The sequence below is a fragment of the Giraffa tippelskirchi genome, chromosome 2 (assembly GCF_054371585.1).
Source record: "Giraffa tippelskirchi isolate mGirTip1 chromosome 2, T2T-mGirTip1v1.2.pri, whole genome shotgun sequence".
Classification (NCBI taxonomy): Eukaryota; Metazoa; Chordata; class Mammalia; order Artiodactyla; family Giraffidae; genus Giraffa; species Giraffa tippelskirchi.
Window position 1 is genome coordinate 6,093,646 of NC_137276.1, and position 24,728 is coordinate 6,118,373.

Below are 24,728 nucleotides of genomic sequence, written 5' to 3' on the forward strand. Positions count from 1 at the left end.
TGATGGAATTAGCGGAACGTGGTGACTGCCAAGTCACAGAGAGGAGATGAGCCTCGAGGAGGCTGGGGAGGAGGCTGGGAGGCCGGCCTTAGCTCTCAACTCCTGAGATGCCAACCGTTTAACCGGTATGCCTCTGCCTCCTTCCCCAGTCGGAGCTTTGCATGCCCCCTGTCCCCAGAGTTACCTGGGGCTCTAGGTGGGGCTTCCCCTTTGTCTCTGCTCAGCTCCCTGTGTCCCAGGGGCACGGGCTGGTCCTGTTCGAGGGCCGACTGTAACCTGGGGATCAGTGTTCCAGAAGCAGTCCTTGCTCTGCCCTGCAGGACGCATCGGGGGGCGGGATGGGCTGAAAGCACGTGAGAAGCACCAGTACAGCACCCACAAGTGGCAGGCGGTTCAGCACCTACACTTAGTAGGTGGTACAGCTCTGATACTTTGACTGGATGTGAAGGGACGACTCATTGGAAAAGACCCTGACGCTGGGCAAGTTTGAAGGCAAAGGGAGAAGAGGGCGGCAGAGGATGAGATGGTTGGATGGCATCACCAACTCAATGAACATGAATTTGAACCAACTCTGGGAGATAGTGAAGGACAGGGAAGCCGGATGTCCTGCAGGCCATGAGGTTGCAGAGAGTTGGACACGACTCGGTGACTGAACAACAACAGCGTCACCCACAGGTAGAGGGGCTTGGTCATTGTCTCCTGGGGACCAGTCTGTGGCTTTGTCCAGCCCTAGCTGTGGCTCCCCCACCTGAGCCCTCCTCATCTCCAGCCTTCAGGCCTCCCTGGATTCTGCCCCCACCCTGCATCCCAGACCCCTCCAAGCCTGACTGGCACCCCTGCCTCCTTTTCCCAGTTGGTCACAGGCTGTCTTTCCTTACCCCTGGGAGTATGCACCGTTGGTCCCCCAAACTGCCTGATAGAATTCTGTCTGCCCTCTGCTGTTCTGCCCTGCGGCGTCCTGCCTAACCTCCCTAGCCCAGCTCAAGCCCAGCCTCAGTCTCAGTCTCTCACCTCTAAGGCTCTTGCCTCTGATTCCTGTCACCGTGTGGTGACTTTGGCTGAGAAGTCGAGCCCTTCACTCACATGAATCACTGTTGCTCCCTGTATTCAGTGCCACAGATGGTCAGAAAGCCAGGCATGCTGAAACAGCCCAGGTTGGCCTGCCTCCATCTCAGTTTCTTTCCCCTGACAGTTGGAGTAGTCCTCGTGGCTCTTTCTGATGGTCTCCTAAGCCATAAATGTGTAGGAAACCCATCAGGAAGATGGTTTCAGGAAAGCCCTTCTTCCAGGAAGCCCTCCCTGACTATTTTCATCCAGTCTCCACCTCCCCACCTCTTCTATTGGAACAGTCCCATCTCTTGTATATCTCTTAGATGCCCTACCTCCTTACCTTTCCACTTTGGGTTATAGTCCTGTGAGTATGCCAGCAAAATCTCCCTAGATTCTAAGTGCCAGTGGGCACACACACCACACCAAGTCATCCTGACAAGCTCTGCTGTGTGTAGCAAAGCCAAGCAGCTTGATCTGAACTGCGTTATCCACACTTCCCAAGGTGAGCCAAGCACAGCCATTCAGATCACGGACCAGTAGAGGAGAGGAATTCTCCGGAAGGCACTGCAGAATTCCTTCTCCAGCCGATCTGCTTTCACTGATGATTTTTGGCTGGAACAAGTATTAAAATTAATTTGCATTCCCTGAGCATCAAGCTAGAGAAGTGACCCAGCAGATATGAGATGGCTGGAGAAGTCATCGCAGTAATAAAAATGTGCTATTCATCACACAGCTAGTGCTGGCCACACCATCCCTACAATCTCCAATCTGATCTCCTGGATGTTTTTCCATCAATCATCTGAAAAAATATTTGGAGCTAGTTCTCCCATTGCTCACAAAGGGATTTTAAAATGTGCTTATCAGATAAAAGTCAATTGTTACTTCATCAGTCTGCAAAGAAAACAAGAAGCATGATTTAGCTAAAAGACTGTTTCCCTGATTCAAAGATATTTGCATGTTGCTGTTATTGGTATACTTCGCAGACCAAAGATAAAGGTGTTGTGTATTGTTTTTTTTTTTCCCTAAAAAACACAGGAAGAAAAAATCAATTTATGTCTATTGATTAGAAGTAGAGCTGTAGGACAGTGTTATTTCCAATTAAAATAATGCAAGGTAAAAACACAGAATTGCAGAGTGGTAAGGAAAAAAGTCTTTATGGGAACTCGCCCAATTGCCTGGATTTTATTTTCCAAATGATTTCCCTTTTATCCCCCAGTGCAGTTCAGTAATAAACCTTTCGGTGACACTAAGGATATAAATCTACTTGGCAACCAGAATGAAAGTTTATTCATCATCTATAAATCACCATATTTTGTGGTTCTCTAAATAATGCTGGGAAACCCTGGAACTGAGCAAGCAGTGACTCCCAGATCAACAGCTAGCCATTCAGACGTGTTCTAGATGTTGCTGTTTCATGGTGAAGTATGACTTGAGCCATTGCCACAGTTTCTTTACATGACTAATTTAAACTTGCCACTCAGCCCACACACGCACATGTGCGTGTGCACACACAGACACATTCTTAAGAAAATGTGAAGGCAGTGTATCACATTGTATATATTCAAAATCCTATTTTATAGCCACAAATAACAACTTTGAAAACTGAAAACTAATTATAACTTGCTACTGTTCTGCAATTGTCACCTTTCCCCCAGCATCCTTAAGCCTAGACAATCAAAAATACATTCAAGAGGGAGACCAGTTCCTTTGGATTATTTTGTAAGCTGTATTCTCTTGGAGATTTACAATGCCCATGTATGTTAAAGGCACTGATAAGTCCTGCAACAGTGAAGCCTGCTTACATTTGTTTTAAGCTTATTTTCTCTAAACTTCTTTGACCTTGCAGTGCTTTTATCTAATTCCTGAGCATCCACTTTGGAAACATAGCTCTAGGAATCTTTGCTTTTAAGACTATCTATTGGGTTGGCCAAGAGCTTCATTCGGGTTTTTTTCTAAAAGATGTGAAGGAAAAACCCTAACAAGCTCTTTGGCCAACCCTAATACCATGCTTTGCTAAAGAAGCTCCAACTGGAATTTCAACCTGCCATTTCCCACAAAAATCTGAGACTGCGGGAAGAAGGTCTTATTCTCCTTATCTGAATCCCTTTTGTCTGGCAGTGCCAGAAAGCGGTGAATGAGGAGCCTGGGGACCTCTGGGTGGCAGGGTGTGGTGGCAGTTTAACAGACTGTGGCCAGCTTGCCTCACTGGAAGCTTGTCCACTGACAGGTGCTGGACCTCTCTCCGTGTGGGCTCCCCTGGCAGATGTTACAAGGCCATCACAGTCACCCAGCGGAGTCCAGCAGAGAAAGAGGAGCCAGTCAAAACCCCTTCGGAAAGCACTTCACCAGCGTCACACCGTGAAATAACCAGGGAGGGTGGCGCTCCCCACACCAAGGGCTGAAAATGGCAGAAAAGCAATAAGCTACCAGAGGAGTAACTGTGGAACTGGGGCAGAGAATTGCCTTCCCCATGACACAGACAGCTGCATCAGACGATGCCAGTGGGGGCTCTGGAGCCGGCGACCTGATTATCTGCTGCCAAGGCAGAGAGAGTTTCTTCACACACTCAAAATTGGGATGCCAGATTCATTAAGTGAAAATACAGGGTGCCCAGTTAAATTTGCATTTCAGGGCATCAAAACTTCTTTTAGCATAAGTAGGGCCCCAAATATTACATGGAATATTATTGTAGTGCAGTTGCTAAGTCGTGTCCGATTCTGCTACTACATGGACTGCAGCACGCCAGGCTTCCCAGTCCCTCACCATCTCCTGGAGTTGCTCAAACTCATGTCCACTGAGTCAGTGATGCCATCCAACCATCTCATCCTCCGTCACCCTCTTCTCCTACTACCCTCAATCTTTCCCAGCATCAGGGTCTTTTCTAATGAGTCAGCTCCTCGCATCAGGTGGCCAAAGTATTGGAGCTTCAGCTTCAGCGTTAGTCCTTCCAATGACTATTCAGGGTTGATTTCCTTTAGGGTTGACTGGTTTGATCTCCTTGCTGTCCAAGGGACTCTCAAGAGTCTGCTCCAGCATCACAACTCAAAAGCATCAGTTCTTCGGTGCTCAGCTTTCTTTATGGTTCAACTCTCACGTCCATACATGACTACTGAAAAAACCATAGCTCTGACTATATGGATCTTGGTCAAAAAAGTGATGTCTCTGCTTTTTAATATGCTCTCTAGGTCTGTCATAGCTTTTCTTCCAAGGAGCAGGCGCCTTTTAATTCTGTGGCTGCCGTCACCGCCCACAGTGATTTTGTGTCGCTGTTTCCTTCTCTTCCTCATCTTTTTGCCCTGAAGTGAAGGGACCAGATGCCACAATCTTCATTTTTTTGAACGTCGAGTTTTAAGCCAGCTTTTTCACTCTCCTTTTTCACCTTCATCAAGAGGCTTCACTAAGAGTATAGGATATACTTATGCTAAAAATGTTTCATTGTTGATCTGAAATGCAAATGTTCCTGGGCTTCCTGTATAATATTTGGAAGTCCTTCCTCAAAGCCTGGAAACCCCTGGAGGGACTTGGCTGTTTTCCTTATCATTCTTGTTATCTTCTCTCACTGGTCCTCCCAAACCTGAGCAAGTCAGAATCCCCTGCAGGATTTGAGAGCTCATAGGACACTGGTTCAGCCTCAGAACTTCTGATCCAGCTGACTTGGGACAGGGGTAAGAACTTTGATTTGTGACAAGTTCCCCAGTGATGCTGATGCTGCTGCTTCGGGGAAGGAAGGGGAAGCAGACACCGCACAGATGTTGGTGTTTCTGTGAAAGCATCAGCCCCACTTTGAGAACTGTGGCCATCTATCTTCTGCAGAGAATAAACAGCCCATTAATTCCATCAATGACTCGATTCTCAGGCCTCTTAGCTTCTTACTTTGAGACCTGAGGTTAAGTTACTCACCTTCGAGACCTCCGCTCATCTGTAAAGAGGAAAACACCTGTTTTCCTGAATCACGGGATGAATTGAGTCACAAATGGGGCCCAGGGCAGGGGATGCTTGGAGACTGGTGCCTGTTAGCATTGTGGCTGCTGCTGGCATCTCCCAGGTTATAGCGCATCCTCATATGGACCATTCTGGTGAGATCTTCCTAGGACCTTTAAAGCAGATGCTGCCCCTGCATGGAGCAGAGGAGGAACAGGAGACCAGCAAGCTTGAGTGGCCAGTTCCAGGGCAAAGAGCACCAAGCTGAGGCCTAACCTGATTCAGGTCTGCAGACTTGGATCCCAAGTGGATACCTCTTTCATGGTGTGGAGGGTCAGACAGGCCAAAGGAAACATCAAAGGTACATCATAAAAACACGATGCTTAACGTACTAACACTTGTATTATTTTCCTGAAGCAGAAACCAATGATGATTTCCTGCCATGTATAATGAGGTCACTGGGAACTGGGGTCATTAAACGTTTGAGGCTGGTAAGGCTGCCTAGCTCCTTTGGTTCGCCTTTAAATTCACCAGTGAGTTCATTGTGAGAAATGCTGTACCTTGTTTTGCTGAATCCAGGGGGAAAAATGCACATTTTAGGCAGCTGATGGGAGCCCTTGAGGGTTCAGTGTGTGAGTGTCTGGTCCTGTGTGGGGATCTGAGCGGGTCTTCAAGTCTCTGATACAGCAGACAGCTGGGTGAACTGAATTTGCGTGATTTCAGCCTGTTCAGGGGCTCCTTACAGCAGACAGTCAAGTAAACTGAATCTAGAACCATAAAGGAGAGGGCCCTGAGGGACAGATGGGAAAGCAGCTTATGATGGAGCTCTTGGGTCTGAGAGAGAGAGCAACGGAATTGTGGTAAGACTCCTTTTAAACAATTTGACTTGGAGATCTGGCTGTTCTAGCTGGGGGAACAGAAGCCATGGTCCCTGGTCTGCCCATGCTGCATCAAGGATTCTACCTTATGAGGATATGTGGGAAGGTTCGTGGGCTTCCAGAGTGCCTGGTGGGCCCTTCTCATAACTCTCCCACTGCTCATGCCTAGGGGCAGGTCAGTGTCAATGTGTGTGCATGCTCAGTCGTGTCTGACTCTTTACAGCCCCATGGACTGTAGCCTGCCAAGCTCCTCTGTCCATGGAATTCTCCAGGCAAGAATAGTGGAGTGGGTTGCCATGTCCTTCTCCAGGGGATCTTCCCAACCCAGGGATCAGACCTATGTCTCCTGCATTGCAGGCAGATTCTTTACCAACTGAGCCACCCGGGAAGCCCACACCCAGGGGCAGACCCTTTCTCAAATGCATCTCTTAGCGCCCAGCACCCTGTGTGTTCACAGAGTCCCCAGGATAGTGATTCTGCTCTAAACTTGAGGATCAGTCTGCATGTGCAGGAACCAAGCTCTCTGCAGAGAACAATGCACTTGCATTAACCAGAAGCCCGTGATACCTCATTTCTTGACCTGAGCATGGAAAGAGAAATAGATTTCTCTGCAGACCTCTGGTTTATCTTTCATTTCTTAATTTTGGATGCCTTTACCTGAAGGATCTGAGAGCCTCCTTACATCTCTAAACTGTGACATTAGTATCTCTCTTTGGATCCGAATGGTCATTTTCTTATTGTGTTGTAGAGCATTATTTTTATGTAAATGAAACATGCAGCCTCCACTCACTACCCAGGTGCCTGGAATGGGTGGCTCACCATGTGAAACTGTCCTTCAGGGTCCCACAGAAGCATAGAAGGATTTCAGGAAAATGACGATGTTTATCCAGCACAGGATTTTATCATCACAAGAGCACTTTGGAGGTGAACAACCTGTGAGTCTTTAACTAGCTTTTCTATGGTGCAATGCACACCGTTTAGTTTCTGGAGGGCTAATTAGTCCAAGGTAGACCCTTGGCTGTTGCCTATGTCAGCAAATTAGAGATCCTGATAAGATGAGCCCAATGGAAATAATGTGCAGGTAGCTGGGTTCAACTCCCGAAGACCATGATGCAATAATTCCAGCCGCAGGAAGGCCAGCTGCTCCCTGGCTTTGAAACTGGCATAATGAACAGCCTCCCTTGTGAGCTTAGAATACACACCTCCTGGGGCCTCTTTTTCAGGGGAAAAATCCTCTAGAGATTTTCTTCCCTAAGACACACCCCATTTCCATTCCTTTGGGTAGGCCATGTCTTTCTCAGAAGATACTGGGCAGTGTAGACGTGGCATCTCTACTCCAAACTGGCTTATTGGCTCCTGGCTGGATTCTCTCCAACAGGCATCCCTTAGCTTTGGTGTTTGAAAGCTGGGGGAAGCACATTCTAAAAGATTCTTCAAAGTGCTCAGGGTGACTGCTGAAAATCAGCTTCTGCAAGGGCGCTGCACTGATAAATCCAGTGTGAACTTGATTATCATTTAGATTACTTGTTCAATAGGAAAAATGAAGCCTTGCAATCAGAGCTGTAGATAAGGGCTCTGTGTGGAGGAAAATGAGCTCTGGCCTCATAAACAACACATCACACTGGTGTCCATGTGACTCTTATTGCCTCTGGTGACACCGTTGGCTGAGTGTTCAGGTCACCTGTCCTGTGTGTGCACGTGTGTTTGCACATATGAGGTGAGGGTTGTGATAAACACCCACGTGTTTTTATTAATGCGATGTTGGGCTTGTACTCAGCTGCTCCCCAAGAATAGCCTCAGAGGCACCAAAATCTTCGTAGCTGGTTGTTTGCTCACATCGTGTGTCTGGCCTTAACTCATGAACTTAGCAATAGGCTAGTAGTTTGGAATCAATAATGAGCCAGACACCAGACAGCCAGGTTTTAAAAAAAAAAAGAAAAAGAATTTTCCAGAAAGACAGAAATGGGCAATTTACTACTTTAGTAATTGTGTTAAGGGGGGGGAAAGCCTGCTCTATTTGAATGATAATAGGACCCAAATACAGCCTCAGTTCTTGCCTCCATATTAGTGAATTAGAATACACGAAGCTTCAAGGAAAATCCATAAAAGATCCATAAGCTGGCTGAAAATTGTTCTCACCAGTCACTTTAATTTTATAAAGGCAAAATTTCCATTAAAAGGGTATGGATAGATGGGCTTTCGCTGTATTTCTGAGCAAAGTGTGTGCAGGATGGTTTCCATCCTGTAAAACGTGGTCCCCAGTGGAGCCGGCTGCATATTTCCTTGAAAAACCGTCTCTTGCTGTAGACCGGTCCTCGTAATCTTGCTGTGTTTCCACCTGGGCCACCTTACTCCTGGACTCCCTCTCACTATCAGGATGCCACTTTCTTTTTTAAGATTCAGTTCAACTGTGTCCTTCTGTGAAGTCTCCCCAGTTGCATCCCTTCCATGATGGACCGCACAACCCCCATGAGCCCTCTCCCTATGCAGATGTCAGTAGTGACACCTGAAGGCCACGCGTATCTGCCTCTCGCCCTGGGCTGTGAGCCCTTTGTCTTTCTGATCCTTGAGGCTACTGAGCACCCAACAGGTGAAAGTTAAACAGTCAAATGAAGGGTAGCTCTAACCCAAAGCCTGTTTTTCTTTCCTTCTTTCTTTCTTTTTATTTTATTCAACTATAGTTAATTTACAACATTATGTTAATTTCTGCTGTATAGCAAAGTGATTCAGTTATACATATATATACACGTACATTCTTTTTCATATTCTTTTCCATTATAGTTTATCATAAGGTGTTGAATACAGTTCCCTGTGCTACACAGTAGGACTTTGTTGCTTATCCATTCTGTATGTAATAATTTGCCTCTGCTAACCCCAAACTCCCCCATAAAGTCTGGTTTTCTGTCCCACCTTCACAACTCTCTTGGCTCCTGTTCTGTGGGTGTAGCTGAGTCCTGAGTTGTCCTACTTCCCAGTTGTGCTGAGCACTGCTTACCCAACCACAATGGTCTGACCCGTCTCCCTGCAGCCGTGTTTGAATGTACCCTGTGTGTTTAGTCACTCAATCGTGTCTGACACTTTGTGACCCCATGACTGTAGCCCACCAGGCTTCTCTGCCCGTGGAGATTCTCCAGGCAAGAATACTGGAACGGGTTGCCATTTCCTTTTCCAGGGGATTTTTCCAACTCAGGGATCGAACCCAGGTCTCCTGCATTGCAGGCGGATTCTTTACCATCTGAGCCACCCAGGAAGCCCTTACTGTACCCAGTTGATGCATATTCTGAACAGCTGCTGGAGCCGTGCTTTGGGAATCCAAATCAGAACCCCTACTTAAAACCTCAGGTGGTTCTCTGTCTCTCTTACTCTGAAGGAACACTCAACAGACTTGAAATTCTCCTTAATAGGCTTGCAAAACCCAACAAGGATGGTTCCCACCTCCAGCAGTTACCAAATGCAGGTTTGTGTGCCCAATGCATAGTGTAGCCAAACAATACCCCAAAATATAGGGGTTTGTAGCAGAGAAAGGTTTATTGGAGAGCCATATAAGGAAAATGGGTGGCTTGTGCCCCTAAAAAGTCCAGACTCCCCTAAGGGTTTCAGCAAAGCATTTTTAAAGGCATGGTGAGTGAGGGAGGCGTTGGCTTTTGCAAACTTCTCGGTGTGGGAATCCTTTGTTCTTGCAGGTGTCATGAGGTTCCTGTAAACCTCCAACAGGACAAATGTTATTTTCTGTTTTGCAACTTTTCATCTCTATATGAATGAAAGAGTGTTACACCCTTAAAGGTCAGAGCCTTGACAAAGGGCTCTTCTGTATATTTCAGGCTTTGGGAACATTCTTAACTCAAAGCAAAAGCAATAGAATACAAAGCTTAATGAAACGGATCTAATACAGAGTCAGATTTGTTGTTCCCTATTACATGGTGCCCACTAGAACCATGGGAGATTCTGGTTTAGATCCCAGTGCCTACGCATGGGAATCATGGTCACACTCTGCAGGCAGTGGTGAATTGTGGCCTGGGTGGAGGACCATGGCGGTCTTTACTGTCATCTCTGTTCCCCACCTGCCTTCTCATGCCCTCCTTCCTAGCACTGTATGCACCATGGCCCCCCAGTCCTTCCTCATTCTCCCTCTACTGGCCCCCACAGCCAGCTCATTTGGGTCATAGTAAAATACATCCTCCTCAAGGGGCCTTCCTGACCACCCCCAGGACCCACTTGACCAAGTGGCCAGCGATTCATTTTCATCACAACACTCACTTGATACTTTGTAGCTGGCCTGTTCATTCTCCAGCTCCTCCCTCAATCATGAAGTCTCATGGTGGCAAGACCTTATCAGTGTTTTTTTTCCTTCTGAGCATCCCTTGGAGGCATAGTCATTGCTCCTTCCAATGTAGGAGGAAGGGGGAAGAGAAAGAAATTTTGGAATAATCGCCCGGGAAACTGACCAGCACTTGTCAGGGCTCCCTAAAGATGGATTCTGAAACCATAGGTTGGTGACCGTGTTCTGAGATTGAGGGCGTGTGTGGGCAGGGCCAGATGGACTGGTTTGGACTGAAACCCAGCTCTGTCGCTCACTCATTCACTGAATGACCCGCAGGGGACCCTTGGCCCTTTGAACTTTGATTTTCTGACCCTGAAATGCAAAAATTACGAGCACGTCACACGGTTGGTGTGAAGACCTATTGAGACCCAATAAATGCTAGCAGTTTATTATAACTGGTAGTGCTGACCCTGCGGTGTCACTCCGCCCTCTCCCTCTTCCGGCCGCCTTCCCTCTCAAAGTGCCAAATGTGCTTTTTTTCTTTTTTTCGCTCTAGTGAGGTCGGGAGCCATTACAACACACGATGATTTATTTCAAACAACTTCCTCCGGGGAGGCAGAACTATGCTCTCTTCCTCTCTTCCCTGGCATCTAGAAAGCCTCCATTGCTCATCCGATGAGCCTGGTGCTGTTAGGAAAACTCAAAGTCAACAGCGACCACCGCGAGGTGTGGGGCTGGGGTCGGCACTCCTGGATGCAGACCTGCTTGTTTTGCACCTACGTCGGCCGCTGGGCCCAGAATTTAAACTTGTGCTGAGGCACAGCGGGTGGAGAAGAGTCAGAAAACAAAACAGAGGAGGTGCCCAATACTCACATTCGCTTGTGTCCTCTTGGAAATGAGACCAAAGCTTCATTGTGGTGTCAGGTGCTCAAAAGAAATAAATCAAGCTGAACCAAAACAAAAACAAAGCTAATATCTGAGGGGAGACCACATACAATTGAGCTGAGATTTTTAAGTGTTTTACAGGCCATTCATAGCTTTTCTATCCCCCTGGGGCCCCTGCCTTGGTCCACACCAGACTCTCCCTCATCCCGAGTCGCTCCTGAGGAATGCTGGAATCTAAGTCTGCAGGCGGCTCCTTCTCCCTGGAGTGGGAGTCTGTAGGAAGACACATATTTGCTTGCCTGAGACCCTGACTGCCTTGGCAACAGCCCCATTTCTTTGGAATGCTGTTGGGCTCTTCCTGAGGTCTTGGGTTCTGGCCTGGCCCTGTCTAGATCGAGAGGGGAGGGTGGGCACTGGGATGTGTCTTGGCAGATCAGAGTCCTCGTGGTAAGGTTGCTCTCCTGGTTCCTTGGCAGATCAGAGTCCTCGTGGTAAGGTTGCTCTCCTGGCTCCTTGGCAGATCAGAGTCCTCGTGGTGAGGTTGACTCTCCTGGTTCCTTGGCAGATCAGAGTCCTCGTGGTGAGGTTGACTCTCCTGGTTCCTTGGCAGATCAGAGTCCTCGTGGTGAGGTTGCTCTCCTGGTTCCTTGGCAGATCAGAGTCCTCGTGGTGAGGTTGACTCTCCTGGCTCCTTGGCAGATCAGAGTCCTCGTGGTGAGGTTGACTCTCCTGGTTCCTTGGCAGATAAGAGTCCTTGTGGTGAGGTCGACTCTCCTGGTTCATATGGCCCAATGCCTTTCCAAACACTGGGGATGTTTCCCCTTCTCTGTGAAAATTCTTCTGATTTCTTTCTCCTTTTTCTTGTTTCTCCTTTGAATCTTGTCTTTGAGGTTGAGTAACGGTACCATCTTTTATGTTTATAACCAGACGGAAGACAAGCTCAGCCACTGTGTCGTTTCCATATTGTAAATCAGAGCTGTGTTATAGATCCCCAGACAGAAAAGACATCTTCATATCCTTGCCTCTGGTCTGCCTTCTTGTATATTCTTGAAAAATTCTGCACATTCTCAAGCTTGGGGTATCTGAAATGGCTCCGCTGGAGTGTTGAAGACGGGGAACAGGCCCAGGTGGGGAGACTCATTGAAGCCTGGTGGGGTCTTGGCTGGGGATGCCCGGAGCCTGCCTTAGTTCCATGACCAAAGGGTGCTGAGTCACCATCTACTTCTGCTGAGAGAAGGCTGGTGTGCTGGTTACCATCCAGGTGTTCCAGGCAGTTTGTGTGATAGCCACTCAGATGCATCCCCATGCAGCAAGCACCCCAGGAGCATTTTGGGGTGCCAGACTCTTGGCTAATCTATAGGGCCAAGAGTCTCTCAGGAATCTCAGAGTTGTATCAAAAGGGTACTCACTATATTTTTTCTTTCTAAAAAAAAAGTGCAGACCATTTTTATGAGTGCAATCTGTAAACATCCTTGCAATTAGCAGTGTGTACTTTCATTAAAAGACATTCTAGACTCGGTGATGTGTAGCCACTGGGCACTTTCTCAAAGGACACTAGACAGATGTTACTGTTATGCTGTTGTCCATTACATTTTCTGACCTTGGAAAGGACTAGTCCGTCCCCCCACCCCCTTAGAAAGGGAGTAGAGGCTGACCATCCATGATGGAGACTGCAGTGGTGAGCGAAAGCTCCCACTCTCAGTGTTCTCAGAGGCACCAAAAGCCTAGTGTGATTGATGTGTAGATGGGATGACCATCCACCGGCCCTGCACCCAGAGCGATGCTAAAACACGTTTTTGTGCTACCCTGGCATGACCCCAGTAAACTGTGACTCTTTATTGCTCAATGAAGCCTGCAAAGGAGTCACTGCCAATGAAGTCTGTTAGAGCTGACCTTGAACTTCATGCTGTATTTGACTGTTGTCAAGGCCAACCTGTAGGTTGTCGATTTTGATACAATCATGCATGGTATGTGTCTACTGAGTCCTGCTATGTTTATAACAGGCTGGTCTTAGATTAAGGACGGATAACAGAGAGTCAAGCAAGCCTGCCGTGATGTTTTTCTAGATAAGGGCAACATCCGTATCTTCTGAAATTAATCATCTTTCCTTTTTTTTTTTTCAGATAACTTGTTCAAACCCAAAGAAAGGTACATTTCAGAGAAGGAGATGCACATGCGATCTAAAAGGTACTTGGTTTATTGCATGAGGTCAAAAAAGTGGGGGAAGGAAGGGTGGCTTGCTGGATGCAGGCACTGTCCAACGGGGCCACTACTTCTAGGTCCACGTTTGAGCTCTGAGGTCTTCTTGGCCGTGAATTTGAAAAGCTGGCCCAAAGGAGTGCAGTTGCCAAATTGCACCTCTGAATGTTGATGTTGTTCTTGGAAACCCCTTAGGAAGGTGGTGGGTCTTGAGTTCTGAACCAGTCCGGTAATGGGTCTCTAAGAGATCCCCAGACTCAGCAGAAATGCTTCTGCGTGTTCCTGCCATTGCTCTGGGCAGGTGCCGTTTGTCACTGTGCACCTTCACAGGTAATTTCATAAGAGGGGGAGGAGCTGGGTCTCCAGACCTGCAGGAAAGCATCCAGGCCTGGAGGTGGACAGTGTGAGGGGCCAGCAGAACCGCAGAGGCCACAAGCCGGCCTTCTGGGCGCCCGGCTGCCACAAGCTGTCCGTGTCCTGCTTGGCTGGTTGCAGTTCTGGACGCCCCCTCGTTCTTACCAGCACACAAAGGCTGCCATTCTTCCTGAGCTCGGGCCTCCCAATCCACATGTAATAGCCCGGCAGAGTTCGCCAAGTTCATGCAAGTAACATGTCATTAGTTTATAATAAAGTATCTGGCACTAGGGGGAATTATAATAATTAAACCAAACTGATAGTGCAACTGAGAGAAACCATTGAAATAGGAAGAGTACATTTCTCCCCACTCCAGGCACAAAATCTCTGCTTTTCCCATGATTATATTGTTTCCATGATCATTAGCCAGCTTTGATTATCTATAGGGAATCTCTCTGTAAATAGGAAAAAAGTGTCAGTGGGGAGGAGGGTAACCCTGCCATTAACCACCGGCTTCACAGCACTCTAACTGGGGTTTGAAAGGGCCACTGGGGGTCAAGACCTGCTGTTTCAGAAGTATGAAGCCATGTACACTTCATGCCCAATGTATTCCTTTTTCAATTTGGAGGGAAATTCAACCAAATGGTCTCCTCCTGGTCCCTAAGCCCAAAGCCACTATTGTGGAGGCTTGAAATTAAAATGCTAGATCTCAAAGCTGCATCCATGGACAGAGCATCGCCCTGTCATCTTACTGAAGACAGAACAGCCTCTGAGAGGACCAGTGAGCAGTGGTGCTGTTTCCCCCATCACGGCTTCCCTGGCTGGAGGCCGGGGCTCCTCAGATATAGTCGGTGAGGCACCTACTCTGTGGTCTGCCCTGAGTGGACTCAGACCCCGGCTCTCTGACTTCACTCCCCCGCAGAATCATAATGGAGCTTTCTTTTCTTTCGTGTTCTTTGTTGTTAATTCTATTACTAAATCACACTTTCATTTTAAAAATTCAAGCACAGGAGAGAGAACTGAAGTCCCTCATGACCAGCTATCCCCGCTCCTACCCCACTTCCCCAACCTTCTCCTGCCTCCAGAAGCACCATAAGTATCAGCATCCTTTATACCCTTCCAGGCCTTGCTCTCTATCTGAAAACAGACATTTACTTGTACGTATACAATTATCTAATTTCTGACCATAAATGGGATCATGCTATATATTATCTTTCTGTAGCTTGCTTCTTTTACTTTATGTCTGTGAGATCTTTCTATGTCAGAAGATACAAATATGGATGATTTTCTTCACTGATGCAGAGTGGTCCATTGCGTAAATGAACCATAATTTGTTAAGGATGTTCTTTTAAGAAAATACTGCAGCAGAAGCTCCAGGATTGAGGCCTAAGAATTTTTATCCTGAACACCCCACATGATCAGATTGTTAAGATCCAGATGATGTGCCTCTATGGGTGCAGAAGGATTTCCACTGTGGAGCTTTGGGACATGTCATCTTTCCTACTGGTCCTGACTACCTTCTCCTGGTTCCTTCTAGAACAGCTCCTGGACTTGGCAGTCGTGTGTGTACTCATTAATTCATACCATGCTGACGCCCTCTGTGCCAGGCACTCTGATGGGCGCAAGCAGTTTCTGGGTTACTTTATGTTATGTGATTGGGGGCCAGTGTTGCAAGAAGTCAAGCAGACCAAGGCTGAGCTCTCAGCTCCTCATTCACCAGCTTAGGGATGTCACTGGCCTCATGACCTTGCTGGGCCTGGGGTTCCTCACTCCCATAACAACAGGACACTGTATGACATCTCTTCCACCTGTTGTGAGGGCTACCCGGGAAAATTCATGTCAGATGATTAGTCTAGTAAGGGACCGTCCTACACTGTTGGTGCGAATGTACATTGGTATAGCCCCTAAGAAGAACAGCATGGAGGATCCTTAAAAATTGGACATAGAGCTACCATATGATCCTGCAAGCCCACTCCTGGACATATACCCAGATAAAACTGTAATTTGAAGAGATACGTGCACCCCAGTGTTCATAGCAGCACTATTCACAATCGCCAAGACATGAAAGACACCTCAGTGTCCACCAACAGATGAATGGATCAAGATGTGAATCACATATACAATGGAATACTACTCAGCCAGAAAAAGAATCAAATATCACCATTTGCAACAACATGGGTGGACCTAGAGATGATCATACTACGTGAAGTAGGTCAGACAGATGTCATATGATCAAATGTCATATGACATCGCTTATATGTGGAATCTAAAAAAATAATGATATAAATGAATTTACCTGCAAAACAGAAATAGACCCACAGACTTAGAAAAGAAACTTATGCTTACCAGGGGGAAAAGGTGGGGAGGGATAAATTAGGAGTTTGGGGTTAAGGATGCATACTACTGTATGTAAAACAGATAATCAACAAGGACCTACTGTGCAGCATCGGAAAGTGGACTCAGTATTTTTTAATAACCTATCTGAAAAAGAATATACATACATGTATAAGCTAAATCACTGCTGTACACCTGAAACTAACACAACACCGTAAGTCAGCTATACTGATTACAGCCACACTGTAAATCAGCTGTATATTCAGTAAAAGATAATTTTAAAAGATAAACTCATAAAAAAGTTGATTAGCCTAATACCCATTAACCAAGATGATTCCTTGCTAATGTTGCCATCATCAATCTTTTCATACTTTGTAATTATTATTTTAATTGGGGAACATGTTAAATTTTGTTGGGCTTTCAAACATGAGGGAAAATAAAAGAGATGTTCAGCCACATGTCACTGGTACAGCATCCTCAAAGCTCAGGCTGCAGTGTCCCCTCTCTGTCCATGGATGCCAGCCAAAATCTTGTTTGGCGTCAGTACGTATGCAGTCTCTGTAGGGAAATAAGAAGGAGGGGCCCCAAGGAGGCTCCCTGAGGCCCTGCTGGTGTCGTGGAAGCTCCTAACTTAGCACCAGGACAAGCATGTGATCCTTGCGCCTGAGCTGTGTTTGGAGCAGCTTAATCGGGAACGCAGTAGGTGGAGAGGCAGACACACACAGTTTGTATGAGTGCTGCTCCAATACAACCCCAGCGACATTCACAGATTTGCCGCTCCTTTTCCAAGTCATAGGAAGACAAAAACTGAGTGGCAAAAAAAGTATTTGGTAAAAAGTAAGTTTATACTCAAGGGGCTTCCCAGGTGGCTCAGATGGTAGAGAATCCACCTGCCAATACAGGAGATGCAGGAGATGGGTTTGATCCCTGGGTCGGGAAGATCCCCTGGAGGAGGACATGGCAACCCACCCCAGTATGCTTGCCTGGGAAATCCCACGGACAGAGGAGCCCGGTGGGCTACAGTCCACGGGGTCGCAAAGAGCTGGGCACGACTGACTGAGCACGTACACACACGTGCACACTCACAGTGGCCAAGGCAGTAGGCCCGGCACCTCTCATTTTACAAGCAAGTGATCAGTTATCTCAGAGGACGGAGAGAAAGAAACGTGACTTCTAAGTAAACCCCTGGCCCCTCCCTCTCTGCCCTGGGTGGGGCCCCATCTACTGCACAGTCCCCGCCTAGGCCGCCCCATCTGAAGCCGGTCAGGGGAGACCCGGGCCCCGGTGTCTCTGAGACGCAGGGTGGTCCAGAGGGGGCTGATCTGCCCTTTGAAGTGGAAGCGCCTGCCGACAAGGCAGGAGGCAGAGCCACGGCAAACGCCCGCTGCCTCGCTACCGTTTCAGAATGTTTTCTCAATTTGTTTCAGAATCTATAATAACTTGCCGGAAGTTAGGAAGAAAAAAGAGGAGCAAAAGAAAAGGGTGATCTTACAGAGTAACAGACTCCGGGCCGAAGTCTTCAAAAAGGTAACGGCCCGGCCGCCAGCAGGCGTGACGGGTGTACGGTGCCCAGATGCTGAGTCTGAACCTGACGTCTCTGTCTCTGCTTCCCCAGCAATTACTGGACCAGCTCCTTCAAAGGAATGCGGTCTAACCACCGACTGCCCTGCCAACCCTCTACCTGGACCTGAGATGACTTCAAACGCTGGACAAACCATTAAACTTAACCATATCTTCATGACATGAAACACTTATTTTACTTTTGATGTGTTTTTTTTTCCATAAAGCAAAGCATAGCTTCCTGAATTGCTGACCCAAACCAAGCAGAAACGATAACCCTTGAGGAAATGGATCTTCAGACTGCAGTGGGGTAATCAACCCAACAGAACCCACTTGATACAGTCCTTTCATTTTTTGACTTCTGAATTTTACCTTTTGCTTCTGATGTTTACCCTTACCATTTCCACCCAGGCACAAAGGCCTTCTATGCGCTCATGGACTTAGATCCCTGGGGACTGGTTTTTTTTTTTCTTTTTCATCAAATTTCTAGGACCTAAATACATCACTTTAAAAATACCACCCCCAACTTCTTCCAGTTCTGCAAACTCCAGGTTTTGGACCATAGCACAGTGTGTTTGGAACTCCTCCGGATGTCTGTACCATTAATACTGGAGGTGACTTTGGAGCTAGGCGGCTGCTCTGTCTGAGACTGGGAACCTGTTTCTCGGTGACCTCAGGTGGTCAGAGCTGCCCCCACCACCCCCACCCCACGCCTAGCACCTGTCTTCATTCAGCAAAAGAGTGTATATCCACGGAAGCCATGAGGGCAGAATTGGCTGGAAAAGAGTTGTAGGCCACATCAGTGTTCTTGGCAAGCCACCCCCACCCCCCACCAAAAGAGCTGCATGGCTGAAAATGGCCTGATGGCTCCAACTCTGCCATTTGTTCCTCCAAATCCTTACAATGTCCATTATTTATAAATGTGTTTGGGGAGTGAAGAACAATAGTTTTACCAAAAATGGAAATAAATGCAACTATTACAAAAAGTGTTGCCCTGTCCCATGTTCTGTGTTATGAACCAAGTAGCCAGTGCAGGTGGTGCTCAGAGAGAAATGTTGCCAAGTTCCAGGGGGAACCTCTGACCTGCTCCTGGTCCACCACCTTCTGGCCATCAGAACCACCAGGTAAGGGCCCTTGAGCTTCCTGATGTCCGGGTCCCTTCTCCTCCTGCAGTGTCTCTCCTGCTCCCTCTACTGGCAAAGCTTGGCATTGGGGAGTGGGCAGAGGGAAACATTTCAAGGGCCTGGATCCACTTGAACAGAGAAGGCAAAGAAGGGCACATAGGGACATGTAGGATGATAAAGAGCTGGCATGGGTAGTTACTTCACTTCCCTCAGTCTGCTCATCTCTCCATCAAACAGAGATCATTCCAGTGCCTTCTCCTTAGGTTTACTATGGGAATGGAATATAAGGCAGTGAGTTGAGCGCTTAGAAGGATGTCTGGCCCAGAGCAAACAGCCAGAGTGTTTCTTGTCATCTCTACATAGATGTGGAAGTAGAGTGTCCTCAGAAACCCTGAGCACAAGGCCACCGGTTGTTCATCTCTTAGTCCTTCAGATTGGCACTGAGAAGATGCACCAGCAAGACTGTTGAATCTGTGGGTGTTGCTACAGCAAAAGTCAGTCATACACACTGGATGCTTTGCAGACTTTGTACTTTCTCAAGCTCTTCTCATTCTTAGAAACAGTTTTGACAGTGCGGTTATGCTTGCCCTTAAGGTTAATTTGGGTTTTGTGAACTTATGAGGCCTCTTCTAGAATGCAATGTTGAATTTCTGTTTACATTTTTAATGCTTTTTTAACAAAAATTATTTTTCATCAAATGCACAGTATTAGCTTCGGACAGTCTTTCATAGGCAGCTCTCTTGCCACAACTTCTACTTATTTTTCTTTAGTAGCTTCAGAGAGTTGCCAATACTTTTCCTAACCAATAATTTAAATTCAGGGCCAAACCACTTCTAGACTGTTCTGTGACACTTTCTAAAAAGTGGATTTGTATCAGTTAATATCTAAATGTCTCAGAGTGCCTGGGTGGAGCCAACTTTCAAACATGCCCAGAAAGGGCTTCCTGCCTTTGCAAACCTGATGTCAAGTCTTAATAACTAAAGAATAAATAAAAGCCCACTTGAGATTAAATGCCACTGAGTTATGTATTCCTGAGGACAGTTCTTAACTAAGGTGCCTGAGGTAAGTAGTGGGTAGGAATTTATCATGTCTATTGAGCTGGTCTTTCCTCTGGACAGCCAGCTCAGGACAAGATTGCAAGTTAAGTTTTAGTTTCTGCTCAACTAATTTCTTTTCTCCATGATTATAGTTGTTATTTTTTAACGCTGATGTGCTTCAGTTCAGTTCAGTCACTCAGTCATGTCCAACTCTTTGCGACCCCATGGACTGCAGCACACAGGCTTTCCTGTCCATCACCACCTCCTGGAGCTGGCTCAAACTCATGTCTATCAAGTTGGTGATGCCACCCAACCATCTCATCCTCTGTCATCCCCATCTCCTCCTGCCTTCAATCTTTCTCAGCATCAGGGTCTTTTCCAATGATGTGCTTAGTTGCTCAGTTGTGTCCAACTCTTTGTGACCCCATGGACTGTAGCCCACCAGGCTCCTCTGTCCTTAGGAATTCTCCAGGCAAGGATACTGGAGTGGGTTGCCATTCCCTTCTCCTGCGGATCTTCCCAACCCAGGGATTGAACCGAGGTCTCCCTCACTGCAAGTGGATTCTTTACCATCTGGGCTACCAGGGAAGCCCAATGCTGATGAGTGCATTTCAAATATCCAGTATTTTTGTTATAATGAAGTCATCACAGAAATATAATAAATATGGAAGTAAAGGCCTGAATCCTATTAGCCATCCCTATAGCTCTGTCAGGAATTGGTCACCATGTGCTAGATTCTCTTATTAACATCAGACTTAGGGAAAGACTAGACTTTGAAATTATAATAGAATATATCATCATCATAACTTCAGTATTCATATCCTGTCCTGGAGCAGATTTCTTTGTATCTGAGCATGTTTGGGTTCTGGCATACAACAATCCTTCAGTGATAAAGCAGGTTGCAGGAGCTGAGGTTCTGTGGCCGATATTCACAAGCTCGGACCTGACAACATTTGGAACCATTTGAGAAGACAGAACAGACAGCTACAGCACCAGCCCACCTTGCTGCAGTCTCCGTGCCTTCACGTCGAAGGAGACACTCCTATTTTGGTGATTTGTCCTCTCTGCCAGCTGGTAATGGAATAATGGAAAAACAATTGCCTGGGTTTTTTCAGCCAGCGTCTGTTGCCAACCCAACTTCCTGGAAGCTGTGTGCTCTTGGAGTGAGTCAGCAAATGCTCAGATGAAACGCTCCTCATTGAAAGGACTATTAGTGAAACAACCAATGGTTGAAGAGCGGTTGAAAATTCTCTTCCTTCTGCAGTTCTCCCACGTCAGCACTTGCTGATATAAAAATCTCAGGCTGCGGACCTGGTCTCCTCCTGTACCAAGTGGCCAACAGTCTGAGCATGAGGCAAGTCAGATGCAGAACAAGAGAAGGAGACCTCACCCCACCGGAGGGTCTCGGACAGCGGAGACAGGCAGGTTCTGGGTTAAGGAGTGTGATGGAAAAAAAAATGATTCACTGTGGCTTTGTGTGAGAGTGTTGGTGTGTGCATTAAAAGCAAAGGAAATGATCTGTGAAGTGATTAAAATGAGTCTATCAGCAGATGGTTCTCCGTTAGAGAGCTCATTGCATTTGTACTTTCATCAATACTTGATAATGACCCACGAATGTCTAGCTAAATAGAAACCTTTTGGGATCGGCTGTCACTGAGCTGAACCAGTCGCCCCATGGACCGAAACACTTAGAAGTCTCTCCAGCCTTCCCTGTCCCACGTGGACATGATGTCCCCCACTTCTCTGGAGCACAGGCTGTCAGAGACTTCCCTGAGATTCCATCTCCCCACCGGCGGGCTGCTGGGGAAGCAGGCGCCTCCATGCAAATGTTTTCTCCACATGGAGCGTAGCGGCAGTGTTGGCTCGTTGCCCCCAGAACGGAGGGTTTCTTTCAAGTCCCGCTGGCCGCCTCAGGCAGCATTCTGATCCTGGGACCCCAAGAGACTGTCTGAGGTAGTTGTCTGGGGTGTGTAGCAGGGGAGGCATTGAAATTCTTCCCTTTTCTTGCTTCTCTAAGCGGAAGAAACATATCCACATCGGGGATGCTGTGACCTGCCAGGCTGCAGCCAGAAATGTGACTTCAAGCAGACGTCTTTCACTCAGATCTTCACACATCAGGACGTTGACGAAGGGGCCGGAAGTGGGGAGACTTGACTTGCCTCTAGGATTTTCAAAAAGGCTGGATGGTTCTTATCAACGCTTGAAAGGGAAGAGAAAGAAGTCTGTGGTCTAAATTGCAGCTAAGGAAAAAAAAATGATAAATTTCTTTAAATGGTTTTGATGAAACAGCGCCAAGCATGAAAGACGTAGGGAAAGTGTCCTGTGGATGACTTTCAGAGCATCCTCCCTGTGTTCAAACAGCTTTACTTTGCTGACATACCTGAATGAAGCAACAGCTGTACCTGACATCAGGGTAAAGATATTACAACCGTTAACCCATATTAACTGCATATGACGTGTAATGTCTTTTCATAAAAGCCAACGGGGTTGCCTTCCTCCCTTGCCCACTGATGTCAGGAAGAGGGAAATTATAAATCTTTTCACTGCTGCTGACTTATAAAGAAATACACCCACACTGTGTGTTATATCCACTGTGGTTTCTCATGACCATTGCTATTACATAGATACCAAAGGAATTAGTGATGACCATCCTCTTAACTGTTATGTGTTGCCAAATATGTGCTTGCTGTTAAAAAAAAAAAAAAGCCATCAGGCACACGTACAGAATTTTTGTGTTTGTTTTTGCTTAAAAATATACCTGCAGGCTGGTTAGGCCAGATTTAATTATTATATGCTGACATCATTCCAAGTCTTACTCTTTCAGCTGAAATGTTTATTAAATCAAAATGACAAAATGATCCAGGATATTTTTCTGGGTTTTTGGTAGCCCATGACATTTCATTAACAGGGCTAAGCTTATGTGATACAATGGATAACAAAGATTTTTGCAGGGATTAAACTCGGGTGCGTTGTTATTCAGTTGCTAAGTTGTGTCTGACCCTTTGCAACCCCATGGACTGCAGCATGCCGGATTTCCCCTGTCCTTCACCATCTCCCAGAGTTTGATCAAATTCACATCCATTGAGTTGGTGATGCCATCCAATCATCTCATCCTCTGTTATCCCCTTCTCCTCCTGCCTTCAATCATTCCCAGCATCAGGGTCTTTTCCAATGAGTCGACTCTTCACATCAGGTGGCCAAAGTATTGGAGTTTCTGCTTCAGCATCAGTCCTTCCAATGAATATTCAGGGTTGATTTCCTTTAGGATGGACTAGTTGGATCTCCTTGCAGTCCAAGGGACTCTCAAGAGTCTTCTCCAGCACCACAGTTTGAAAGCATCAGTTCTTCGGCATTCAGCCTTCTTTATGTTCATTGGTGATATATGCTTTTGTGTGGAATTTGTTTCAAACTGGGGTGTTTCAACCTTAATTCTCAATTGGCAGTTGGGCAATACTCCTCTCCGGAGCTCTAAGCCCTGCCCACATGCTCTGAACAGAAAAGAGGAGAACTGCTGGACCCAGGATCTCATCCACATGTTTCTAAAAGTCATAGCTTAGAAAGTTTTTGTTCATGAGTGTTAACCACATGACACACAGGGGGATATTTCTTCTCTATCCATCTTAGGTTCTCAGGGCTCTGTAACAAAAACCAGACTAACAAGACCAAGACAAACAAGTTTATCAGCACATTTTTCTCATATACCAGCTCCCCTGGTGGCTCAGAGGTAAAGAATCCACCTGCCAATGCATGAGACTCTGGTTCGATCCCTGGGTCAAGAAGATCCTCTAGAGAAGGAAACGGTAACCTACTCCAGTGTCCTTGCCTGAGAAATCCCATGGACAGAGGAGCCTGGTGGGCTACAGTCCATGGGGTCGCAAAGAGTCAGACATGACTTACAGACTAAATAATTCTCATACGCACATCTGAGGAACTCAGTGACAAATAAAACTGAGTCTCAGATCTGCTTTCGGGTTCTCAGACAGCCACGGACCTGTTATGGACTGAACATCTATGCTCACACACATGCCCCGCCACCCCCAGATTCACTTTGTGAAGACTTAACTCCCTGTATGGCTATATTTGGAGATGGAGCACCTACAGAAGTAATTCAGGCTAATTGTGGTCATGAGAGTGGGGCCATGACCTGGCAGGATTAGTGTCCTTATAAGAACAGGCAGCATAGAGCTGACAGTCTGTGTCTCTGAGTGCATAAGGAACAGGTCATGTGAGCACACACAGATGGTGGCAGCCTATGGTAACCAGAGAGAAGAGACCTCAGTATGGAAGCATACCTTGCCAGCACCTTGATCTTGGACGTCCTGGCCTCTAGAACTGTAAGTGGTTCCTCTTAGAAAAGCCCCAGTGTGTGTATTTCATATGGAGGCCCAGGTGGACTGAGACAGGACCCAGCACTGTCCTGCCTGTACCGCTGGTATCTGCCGTGCACATGTGCAGCAGGTGGGCTCTCCAAGCTCGAGCTGCTAGTTGTCCTTGCTGGCTAGGCTCCACATTGTCTCAGGCACCATGTATCCTCCTGTGATCTGCTGCTGTTACCCCAAAACTGGGTTTGCCTCTTGATGGGTGTTGAGCCAACAGACACAGCCAAGCACAAGATCAGATCAGGAGTAGGGAGCAAGGATGTATTATTTGCAGCAAGTAACAAGAACACCAGAGAGCTTTCCCAAAGCTAAAAGGGTACATGCACATTCATGAAGAGGCTTGAGTATAGGAGAATTCAGTCTCAGTTCAGTTCAGTTCAATCACTCAGTCGTGTCTGACTATTTGCGACCCCAATGCACTGCAACACGCCAGGCCTCCCTGTCCATCACCAACTCTCAGAGCTTGCTCAGATTCATGCCCATTGAGTCAGTGATGCCATCCAACCATCTCATCCTCTGTCGTCCCCTTCTCCTCCCACCTTCAATCTTTCCCAGCATGAGGGTCTTTTCCTGTGAGTCAGTTATTCCCATCAGATGGCCAAAGTATTGGAGCTTCAGCTTCAGTGTCAGTCCTTCCAATGAATATTCAGGACTGATTTCCTTTAGGATTAACAGGTTGATCTCCTTGCAGTCCAAGGGACTCTCAAGAATCTTCTCCAACACCACAGTTCAAAAGCATCAATCCT

General features: G+C 46.9%; 1 protein-coding gene across 12 annotated transcripts in view; it reads left to right on the forward strand.

The window, feature by feature from the left end:
• Nucleotides 1–17,630, forward strand: part of C2H10orf90 (chromosome 2 C10orf90 homolog) — a 385,456-nt gene extending 367,826 nt beyond the window's left edge. For 11 of the 12 annotated variants that reach the window (XR_014066432.1, XM_081533101.1, XM_081533149.1 and 8 more), the window contains 3 exons: nucleotides 13,119–13,182; nucleotides 17,310–17,409; nucleotides 17,498–17,630. Coding sequence is in view for 11 of the 12 variants with exons in the window: in XM_081533101.1 (XP_081389227.1) it covers nucleotides 13,119–13,182; nucleotides 17,310–17,409; nucleotides 17,498–17,536 (203 nt within the window). In the remaining variant the exon portion in view is untranslated. Of the gene's footprint in view, nucleotides 1–6,688; nucleotides 7,791–13,118; nucleotides 13,183–17,309; nucleotides 17,410–17,497 lie in introns of those variants that run through there. The other variant, XM_081533129.1, reaches the window with a different exon arrangement.
• Nucleotides 17,631–24,728: the final 7,098 nt, after the last annotated feature.